The sequence below is a fragment of the Solanum lycopersicum genome, chromosome 11 (assembly GCF_036512215.1).
Source record: "Solanum lycopersicum chromosome 11, SLM_r2.1".
NCBI lineage: Eukaryota > Viridiplantae > Streptophyta > Magnoliopsida > Solanales > Solanaceae > Solanum > Solanum lycopersicum.
The window spans coordinates 2,126,920-2,137,996 of record NC_090810.1 but is presented as its reverse complement, the minus strand read 5'-3'; the positions used below and the strand labels follow the sequence as shown (position 1 = coordinate 2,137,996).

Below are 11,077 nucleotides of genomic sequence, written 5' to 3'. Positions count from 1 at the left end.
AATCACATTGTTAATCAAGAAACTTTATTGAATTGAATAAATCAATAAACAATTGTTTCAAAAGAAAATACATACTAGCTAAAGTACTTGATTAATACTTAATAGTATATCCTAACAATCTATTTGTTTTTATTTGTGATTGACATGTGAATTTATTTGTAGACGTAAAATAAGAAATGAATTATTCCGAAAAAAGAGTCGTGACTAAGGACAAGATGAAAATATTGTGATGATCGAACACGTGAAGAAACGACATATGAAAGTTTCAGTTCGAAAAAAAATTATGAATAATTCCAGATAAAACAAAGGTGAATTGAAAAAATATCAAGAAAATGTAATTACACAACTATAAAAATATGCTACGTCAACAATCTATATTAATAGTTATAGTTGTTCTTCAAATTCTGTTACTATTAATTACTTCTATTACAATAATTATAATTATTCGACCTTTTCAAATCAATTCTCATATTATTTTTTTAGAAATTAATTTGATTAGCTTTTAATAAAATTTTACTCAATTAAATCAACTTGATATTTTAACTAAATTTAGATTCAAAATCTATAGAAAAGTATAAATTACATTTAAAAAAATATACATCTATAGATGTTTAAATATCAATCTAATTAATTAATGTGACAACCAATTTGAGGCAAAACAAAATAAATTATAATTATTATTTTTGGCTGGAAAATTATTAAAAATATTTCATTTTCATACGATTCATAATTTTTCTGTTTTATTTTTTATTATCATTATTATTATTATTATTATTATTATTATTATTATTATTGTATTTGATTTGATTGCCTTAGCCTCAAAGCTTTCGACTTCTCTCTAGATCTTCAATTACTATTGGAAAAATTATTCAAATTATTCACTTAATTTGATCTCCGATCAATGGCGAAGGAATTTAACGTCCCGCCGGTAGTTTTCCCGTCCGGCGGAAACCCCGGTCCACAACAACGTCGGCTTCCAACGGCGCCGTTTCAACCACCGAAGTCATCGAACCCTGGGATACCTTTCATGTCCTTTGATGTAGGGTCTGCTGCTGCTTCCACTTCATTTTCCACTCCACAATTCGCATCCACCACCATCGGCGGCGGAGGATCGACGGGTTTTGAAGATGAGCCACCGTTGCTGGAGGAGCTTGGAATTAACACAAAGCAAATTTACCAAAAAACTATATCGATTATGAATCCATTTCGGGTTAAAGCAGATCTTCATGAAGATGCTGATCTCTCTGGACCGTTCATATTCCTTATGGCGTTCGGGCTTTTCCAATTACTTGCTGGAAAGCTTCATTTTGGAATCATATTGGGATGGGTAATCATGGCTTCGTTGTTTCTCTATGTAGTCTTCAATATGCTCGCCGGCAGAAACGGGAATTTGGACTTGTACAGGTGCGTCAGCCTGATCGGATATTGTATGTTGCCTATAGTGATTTTATCGGCTATCTCATTGTTTTTGCCTGGTGGATTGGTGATCAAGGTGGTTACCGGAGTTTTTGTGTTATGGTCAACTCGAGTTTGCACTAGGCTTGTGGTTGAACTTGCATCTTGTGGAGATGAACATCGCGGGCTGATCGCGTATGCTTGCTTCTTAATTTACATGCTTTTCTCTTTGCTAGTGATATTTTGAATCAGATTAATGTGTTAGTATATTGCAGTTTATAGCTTGATCATTTTTTGTAATACCTTTATTAACTTGTGAGGTTAGAGTTTGTTAGTTCCATTTGCTATAGATGAATATAATGAACTGAATCATGTAGTTTTAAATTCACAATTTGTTATAGTTGGAAGAGAGTTGTGGTTTAGTTTCTTCGTATTTTGTCAAGCTTTCAAATTTCTTGAGATTTCAAGTGTTAAATTGAGATGTACTTGTGTATACGGGGAGTTCGTTATTACTAGGTCTGAAAGGAGCTATTTTGTTTGAACTTCCTGCTTTTTGCCTACGATATCCAGAAGTTCTTGTGAAGTTTCTTCAATATTCGAGTGGTAGTTTCCTTCCTTTTTTTAGCCGGAGCCTAGAAATTACCTTCAACATTGTTGTTGATATGTTCTGGATGTTGTAGTCCACTTTGGTTGGAAGCTATTAAGATTACAGAAGGTTTGATATATTCGTGAGATGCAGCGTAAGAAAGAATAAGTGAAATTACAATAACTACATGGATGGTATGAGCGATGGTGGTGGATGTTTATTGAGTTCTTATGTATCGTCTGTTAACGTGCCTTCTTATCTGCATAGACAACTAAATAGGGTGATTTAGGTTCATGGACATTCACCTCTTTATGCATATACCATAGAAGTTTAATGCCAATTTGTGATGGTAAAATTTGCTGGAACAAGCTAACGATGATGACACTGTTCCAACGAATTAGTAAAAATGTGTGAGTATTTGATTTGGGTTGCCAACGATGAGTTTCTTGAGGCAATGGAGGCATTCATTTTGGGGGGGTGGGGCACGGGGCAGCTGCATGTACCCTTTAACTTTATGATTACAACCTCTTGACTCGGCTATTTCGCGTTGAAGCTTATATTTCTTACCCCCAGAACCCACCTACTACTTTGTTTTAATAACTACTAGTAAGTTCTTCTTCAAGTGCTAGGTCCAAATATTCAGATAGTCTCATGGTTAGAGATTTTAGGTATTGAAGACATACTTGTTAATGATGGTGTTAATTTGTTAACTGTTTATTCTTTGGTTGTAAGCTTATGGCAGATTAAACTCGATTGTTAATCAGTGAGGAGTGACTGTGTCGTATGTAATAAAGAATCTAACAGGTTTTTTGAGGTAATCAAGGACTTTTGAATGAATAGTTTCTTGTTTAAATAAGATCCATAAAGTACACGGTTGTGCATTTACATAGGCACGGAGACCATCTCTTGTACAGTATGTAATGCTTACTTTCACCCATTAATTTTGTCTACAGAAGTGTCAACATGTGAGTGATATTGTAAGCTGTATGGTGTTAATAAAGTGTTTTGCATTTATGCAGTTTACTGGACAAGCTGTTTTTACCTTATAGACTAATGGATTCTGCACAGGTTCAGCTTAGTCATCTATAAATACTTAATGTGGTGGATCTAACATCAAGGTTAATGTTGTTTTCACATCAATGATATTATTATGTTACCAAAGAAGCACTTCTTTTGGTGACCTACTTGCTTCTTTATCTTTTACCTGGTTTGTGAAAAGGTTATACTCATGTAAAGGATCCGTTTGTCGGATTTGTTTTTGTGATGAAGTGAAGTAGCTGTTAGTTGGAAAATTGGTCACTGAGCTTGTTTCGCCTGCTCTCTCTCACTTACAAGAACTGAGAATGTCAATCATGGGACTCTATACAAAACATCCATATGTGGACCTATTTGCTATTTTGTTTTGAGCTTATATTGCTGAAAGGAATTATCATTGATTTCAGCTTTCTCACTCTCTTTCTGTCGTTATTTTTTTTTATTTGCTACAAGAATAGTTTAAGTGCAAGCAAAAGCATCAGTTTACCAAGAGACTGGAGCATACTATAGCATTTTTCTGCTATTGTATGTGGTTCTGAACCACTGGTTCAAGCAGATTGTGCTGTTCTTTGGTGTTCATTCTGTCATCGTTCTTTTTCATCTTCTGGCCTGTGCATCAGAAACTTTCCTCAATGTCTTTGGCTTGTTTGTTGTCTATACGCGACTCTCCATTCTGTTATAATGATTTTTGTGGGATCTGCATAGGCCAGATTGATTGTGCAAAGAACTGTTGAAATGCTCTTGGTAGTTATTTCCTGAACATAATTTCCTAGTAAAAATAGGAACATGAGTCCATACATCCTAACACACATATTTCACATATAACTATGTGAATCATATATGTAAATTACAGCAGTGTAATCCCACTAGTGTCACAAGTGGAGTGGGGATTGGGGAGGGTAAGATGAACGCTAACTTGACCTTTGTGGGAGTAGTGAAGTTGTTTTCGATAGACTGTCAGCTCAAAAAGTGAATTTATTCAGGAAAAAGGTTGCAGGAAGAGAAAGAAATGACATCAAATAATTAAGCTACAGAGCAAAAGATAGCTAAAAACATTGAGGAAGAAGAAACTATGTGATTACTAAGTAACTAATGAAAGACGATAATATGAGGTTACTCCCTACCTCTCCCACCCTCGTAACAGGAGACCGTACCTGCTAACCTTCTATTATAATCTACAATGCATGACATTGCAGTCTAAACCATGCAAGTATAAGTACTTTTTTAACAACTTAGTAATTGACTACAAAGGCAGTTTCCATTCAGTTTCTTGATATCGTAAGTTTCATTTTGTTTGGTGTGGAAATAACCTAATGCAATTGAAAAAGTCGTTATGAATTATGGTTTGCTCAAGGCATATGGATAAATTTATTTCAACAGTAGTCGAGATAGTTGCTGTTTGTGAACTTGATTTTTGATGCTTCTTGTATGTATTTTGAGTAATTCTCATTCTCCCACATTGGTATCTAAGAGAAAATTGGAGCAAAAACAGTGGTATTAATAATGGGCTGAGCTTACAGGATTACATACTTACCTGGACGGGGTCAATGGGCGATCATTAAGACCCATGGCCTAGGCTTGTGACCTCCATTGCACTTTGGAGGGGTGCCTGCCTAAGGTTGGCCCAAGTGGTCGAGCCTACGTCATAATTTGTTGCTGTGGGGGCCTGCGTACGCGCAGCCCCTGCCCAATTCAAAAACCAAATGGTTTTTTGCACTGTAATGCCAACTCTGGCCATACAGTTTTCTACCTTAGTCCTGGCTTCAATGAGCAAATTCTGAAAACACAAACCAGCTTCACTATCATACAGCTGAATCGATAGTACATATGGTCGAACCGATTGATGCACAATTCCTAAATCAAAATTCAAAGTACCTGACCCAACACTATCGTAAAACTATAAAATGTTGCTATAAATCGTCTACACTGTTAAAATCATGTGAGAACCAATGCTTCGGTTTATTACTAGTTATTCATTTACTTTTTTAACAGCCAAAATGTCTAAATAGTGACTGCCAAAGACGAACCCAAACATTTAACTAAGCTTGTGTTAGAGAAAACGTATTTCGATTTTCTTTGTTACTCATTTCCTCCGGGGTCTTGATACCTTCACTTAGGGAGCAGTCTGTCAATTGCAAAAAGATAACCACCTACAACAACAAAGGAAGCAATTCCGCTCCGTGCCATCCGCAATCCCAAGCCACGATATAAGATGTTTCTATCTGCAGGATGAATCCCGGTCCATCTCTCAAATCTCTTCCCGGGCAGTTGAAATTTGAGAAACCTTCTCTCCATGGATACAAACTGTACATAAGGAGTGTTAAGGGAAGGAGGATAAATCACAAGGCCCGGAGAAAAGAGAATAGCAGAAATGTTTCTACGTAGTATCACAATGACAACCAAGAATCCCATTGTTTATACACCTAAGACGTTGAAAAATCTGAGGACGGCAGGTCAAAAGTAGTTCAGGCTTTTACTTGTGAACAAAAACGTTTGACATCAATTGATGAATTCATGCACAGATCCTGTAACATCAAACAGGGAATGAAGGTACAGATTTGAATCCCTGGAAAGACAACATACCTTGGGCAGCACAATGCATTGTGAACGAGACCTGGCAGTATCAAAACAATGAGAAGCAGCAGCAGCAAGTGAACCAGAGAATCCAGCTGCAAGACTAACAGCTAAAGGGGACAATGGACCAACTTCTTCATCAAATCTGAATGATAACAAGGTAATGGTTAAGAAGGATAAAGTTATTTAAAACTGAGTAGGGCATAGTGTCTATCTATTAAGTGACAAAATACACTTGGTATATACAAATTTTATTTTAGGGGAGAACCCATTTGTCAAGCATAACTCAAGTTGAAAACAACAGAATGCTAATCCAATTAAGTTAAAGCAGCAAGCCTGAAAGATAATTGTTACATTCTTTATTCACCATTTCATGTCTGACATAAACTCAAACTATCTTAGCAGAGTCGATAAAGAGGCCCAATACCATGAAAATTCAGAAAAACCCTCTTCATCAAAAAAAAAAAAAAAAAAAGTTAAGTGCTTATCTTCCTGTCTAAGTGTTGCTAGGCAGAGTTATCTAGTTTCCGTTGGTACCTGGTAGAATAATTGAGGTACACACAAGCTGACCACTGTTATCCCCAAAAACAAGAGTTATGGGGGTAGCCTTTTAAAATAATAAAACCTTTTTTTTAAATCTTCTGTCTTATATTTAATATGGTGCAAAAACCTTGTTAGTCTAATGCACGTTGATTAAGGATATTCTTCAAAAATTACAATATGGGGGTAGACTTTTTAATGTGAGATTGATTGAAACTTTCATAAAGTAATAGGTCACAACATCTCATCCAAACCATTTCTGGGAAAATATAGTCATCCAAACATGAACTCTTTCCCAAATAACTTATTTTCAGAAATATTTTGAAATGCTTCTCCAAGGAACATGTCAAAGAAAACATCCAAGCGCTAGAGTTGAAAACCAAGACTAGAACAAACATTTTAAACAAGTTAACATAAGAATTGAAGCATACCTAGGTGGGGGATTCATTCCAACTGCTTTCCATTCAAGCATTGCTTGATGTAGGATTTGCCATGTTGAAAAGAATATACCACCAAACACACAATCTCGAGCAAGTCCAGCTCTCATACCTCTCCAGAGAGCACCCCATCCTTCCAAAGATATGATCTCTAATGGCCTCTTAACATCAGACACAGATGGGGGTCTACCAGACCCTGTCATCATCCATGGATAATCTTTCAGGGCAGTAACCAAATTGGGATGTTTGGTGGGCAGGGTGGTCAAAAGACCAACTGTGTTGTTCAATACCCTAATGTTCTGGGAATATCCCGGTAGCAACTTTGCCATTGAAGGTGAAATGATGGCCTTTTCGACAACTGATGTGGAGCTGGGAATTCGGGAGGCAGAAGTAACCTGAGCACGGAGTTTAATAAGTTCAAACGGAGAACTTACAAGTGATTCCACTGCTCCAGAAGCAATTCCTGCCAACAGAGCCTCAGAGGCATAGACATACTTGTCTTCTCGGCCATCTGATTACAGATATACACACAATATGTTACCACCAAAACCTATAATAATGAGAAAAGAAGCAAGTGTACTAAAAAATATTCAATTCATTTGTATAATACGGTAGTGCATAATTCCAATATCCCCTTCTTTTAACTGCTATTACTAGCTCCATTGAATAAGATATTCTTCTTTCGTCCCAGTTGAGCTTGTTCAGTTATGGATGGTCAAATTGACCAATTCTTCATTCAATTTGGCATATTGTTCAACTCTTTTTTATGACTATAACATAACATATATACAAAAAAACATGTGAGTGTCTAATTATTGATAGAAAAGGCTCTTAATTCAAGAATTTAACCGTACAGTTGAGAAAATAATGGTTTAACTCCAAAAGCAATGGTTTTTCTTACTCTTGTTTGTTGACATAGAGAAGCTATCAGAAACAGTTCAAGATATGGTCCATGACGGACTGAGGTTGGGAATTTATTAAAAGCCTTTTGTATTGAAATATGATAAAGTGGCTTCAAGATGGAGAACTGTTTCTTTGATGGATGTCAAAATGACCTTTCTTCAAATACTGCATCTCTTATTTCTTTTTTCTTTTTTTTTTTGAAACTGGTAAGGGTGTTATTGCATCTCTTATTTCAAGTGATCCTTTCCCAAATGTTTTTTTTTAACGGAGTGAATGTTCCTGAGTTTCCGTTTCCAAGACAAGCATCCAAAGTCTAAACTCACATAATCATGCAAATCTTGTTTGGTCTAGGTTTGGATTTTCTGGTCAGGAAACTGGCGAAAAGGTTAATAAACAGTTAAACAACTGAAGAAATCATACCTTTGTAAAAAGCTGTCATTATTTCATAAACGCCAAAGCGAGCTCCCAAACCCAATGATCTTCCAAGTATCAACCACCCCACACCACTATACAAGCCTTCAATGTTCATAAAATGATCAAAAGAACATTAACATTTTAGAAAGATGTCCATATAAACAGCAGTCTATATGAGAAATTTTATGAAGTTTTTTCATGAGTCTTTTACTAGACTTATAATGCATGTATTTTCTCATCAAAGCAGTAATAAAAAATTGACACGTCATCCAAATAATTTTTTTCATGAGGCAAAATGAGAGAGCAGAGTAGCATCACTTTTAGTTACCATAAAACAAAAATAGCTGATCGAGTCACCTGAACTTCCTGACAAAGTTCTAACCCTATTGAGAACATCAGCACCAGTGAGTTGTTTACTGCTACCTGATCCCACCTGCATTCCATTCCACAGAACATACAACCACAGCACAAGAAGACATTAAAGATGCTGCCCCCCAGTGTAAGATAATACATTTAAGTGAATGTTCATGGTTATCAGCAAATTCCGCACCTGTACAAGGACCTTAAGACTATCTAGAGGGTAACTGATAGCAGTGGCTAATGTAGCAGATCCTGCAGCAACAACTGCATGTGTTGCAAATATTGGATTCTTCAAAAGTTCGTTCATTTGATAGATCGACGTGACACTGTTGCAATTGTTGCTCTCCTTTAGTCACAATCAAATATTCAGAGATTCATAAATTCCTGCAATTCTCATTAGATCAAACACAAAGTGTTAGTACTTCATATGCTCTAACATCCTAATTTTTTTAGAGAAAGGGAAAGAGAGTTCTCTTTTTCTTTTTTCTTCTCCTTTCTATGAACACATAAATGTTCTTCTCTTTTCTTATTCATTTTGAGAAAGCTTATAAATTCTTAGAGTGCAGGGGTAAGTTTATTTTGATACTTGATATATCATTTTGTTTATTTTGATACTTGATATATCATTTTGAACGTTAATAGTTGTGTATTGCTACTTCTATTGAAGCCAAAGTTGGGTCAAGAAGATGTTTGGGGTCCTCGTCAGGTCAAAAAGATAAAGCAAGAAAACTAACAGATTTAAAAACAAATTTTGGGAAAACCAAAAGGTAAATGAGTTTAATTACAGGACAGAAATGGGATTGGTTGAAAATAATGAGGACAATTTGGAGTTAAATCAGCATTTTCAGCTTGCCATTCAAGATGTACCAAGGCCTAAAGCATCAAAACGTGCTAACTACCTAAGATAGCCTGGTCACAGCTGGTTAGTACAGAGGACAGATGCGACAATTGAAAAAGATTGCAGGTATTTTAGACTATAAAGTACCATCATCTTTTCCTATAATTCCCTTGTGTCATGTTCATTAAAAGACCTAGAGCCCATTAGAATTGGCTGAATTTAAGCGGTGTTAAGTGCTAAGTGCTCAAGGTCAGCTTATCAAAGTTCAATGATAATGCTAGAATTAGTCAGTACCAAGATACACTTGATCCAATTTCATTTGGTTAAAGGTTTAAAGGAAAAAAGAGAAAACTCACAGTGTCAACCATCTCACCACAATCTACATTTGATAGAAGTAGATAAACTTGTATAACTAATTTGAACTGGTAATGGTATTTTCTTATAAATCAGCTTCTCAAATTAGCACTCCCATGATATGATACATAACACTTAACAATTTAAATCCCATATTTGTGGTGTCACTGTTTTGGGAAGTTGCACTAGCTAACAAAGAATCTACCACCCTGGCATAAGTTTAAATGGTTTTACATGACAGTAACTGATTATTTTCTTTCCTGTTAGTGCATCACTTCCTCTGACATATTTGTTTGGCACTGAAAAAAAAGAAGGATATTAACAGAGGAAAGACCACTAGACCAACTTTTTCCATCTAGTGCATCAGTCACTGTCATTTTTCTCCTTCACACATTACAATATACATAATTTTTTGAGGTAGAGCATAGAACTGATTAGAAATAAGAAGTCGTACACACCACAATTAAGTTGTTGAACGTTCACAGTGGTTAATTTGTAGAGGAACTTAGTGGGAACAGGAACAAGATTATTGTGATTATTTTAAGGAGTAGATGTTGGCATAAGCAAAACCCAAAGATACAGGATTCAACAAAGAAGCTAGACCAGAATAACCTCCCCCGGATCTAGATTTACTCTTTTAACTACAAGGAACAACCAGTAACCGACTAAGTTCTACTCGGCATGAAAATCATAAAACCTGCAGTTTATCATAATTCTGCTGCTGTTTACTTTTCCTTAAGTCAGTATGACCAAAATTACTACACTCAACTGTGTGTAATCAGTAAAGCTAATCCTATCAGGGAGCAGAATACATTGAATTAGATAACAAAATGAAACTATTTAGCAGCAACTGAGAAAAAGGACAGAAACCAATGTATAATGTGTTGGAAACAGTCTGATTATTGTCAGACCAAAAGGAACATAACACATATTACCAGATTTTAAAATCACCAAAAAATATCTTGGAATCTAACAACATTAGTAGAAAAGATGTTCTAGACCTCAGCAGAGACTAAAAACACTAGGTGACAGAGTTACCTATTGCTGGTGGGATGCAATAGTGGGAGGTGACAAATCTCCTATGGAATTAGTCGAGCTGCGAGAGAGCTGGCCTGAACACCACGGTCATACAAAAAAATGTTCTAGAACTTATCAACTTTAGCTCTAGGTGAGCTATGCAATCAAACATGTATCACACCTTCCTTTTAACAAGCAGCGGCAGAAAAACAACACAGCCGTGAAAGTATCTATTAACATCTGATTTTTATGCAACAATTCATTCAAAAACAACGACTCATTCCAAAAAACAAAAAAAATGCGAGACATTCGTCTGGAGATTGAAAGCACAGAAACACAGCAAATAAATAAGTAAATGAGCAAAAATGAGCTAATATGCAACTGCAACTGAAATCGAAAAATGGATGAAATTAAGAGATTTTTGAGGTTCTAATGCTTCATAATGATAGGGAAAGAGCTTACCATTACTGTCGAAACGCCACTGAAATCGGAGAGAAGAGATGCAGAGATGGAGAAGAAGGAAGACGAAGGAAGAGAAGAAAAATTTAGGGGTTTTTGTCTTCTGAGGGTATTATTGGAATCAGGAAAAAATACGAGGATAAAAAGGTAAAATTATTTATCAAA

General features: G+C 35.7%; 2 protein-coding genes and 1 non-coding gene across 4 annotated transcripts; 2 read left to right on the top strand and 1 right to left on the bottom strand.

Moving 5' to 3' along the window:
• Positions 1-788: 788 nt before the first annotated feature.
• LOC101245014 (uncharacterized) lies at positions 789-4,686 on the top strand. Its single transcript, XM_004249926.5, has 2 exons — positions 789-1,590; positions 3,001-4,686. The coding sequence occupies exons 1-2, from the start codon at positions 902-904 to the stop codon at positions 3,068-3,070; spliced, it is 759 nt and encodes a 252-aa protein (XP_004249974.2). The 5' UTR covers positions 789-901; the 3' UTR covers positions 3,071-4,686.
• Positions 4,543-4,704, top strand: U1.7 (U1 small nuclear RNA). Its single transcript, NR_137324.1, has one exon. It is a non-coding gene; the product is annotated as a U1 small nuclear RNA (small nuclear RNA).
• Positions 4,705-4,791: 87 nt separating this feature from the next.
• Positions 4,792-10,989, bottom strand: LOC101244729 (mitochondrial substrate carrier family protein). 2 transcript variants are annotated; one of them, XM_026028013.2, is made up of 8 exons: positions 10,916-10,965; positions 10,475-10,548; positions 8,435-8,628; positions 8,242-8,317; positions 7,891-7,986; positions 6,562-7,078; positions 5,600-5,735; positions 4,792-5,320 (listed from the first exon to the last, which is right to left on the bottom strand). In XM_026028013.2, exons 3-8 carry the CDS (start codon positions 8,549-8,551, stop codon positions 5,126-5,128), a joined length of 1,137 nt encoding a protein of 378 aa, XP_025883798.1. In that variant the 5' UTR covers positions 8,552-8,628; positions 10,475-10,548; positions 10,916-10,965; the 3' UTR covers positions 4,792-5,125. The 2 variants fall into 2 exon arrangements, with proteins under 2 accessions (XP_025883798.1, NP_001315547.1); NM_001328618.1 differs by lacking the exon at positions 10,475-10,548 and having other exon boundaries at positions 4,893-5,320; positions 10,916-10,989.
• Positions 10,990-11,077: the final 88 nt, after the last annotated feature.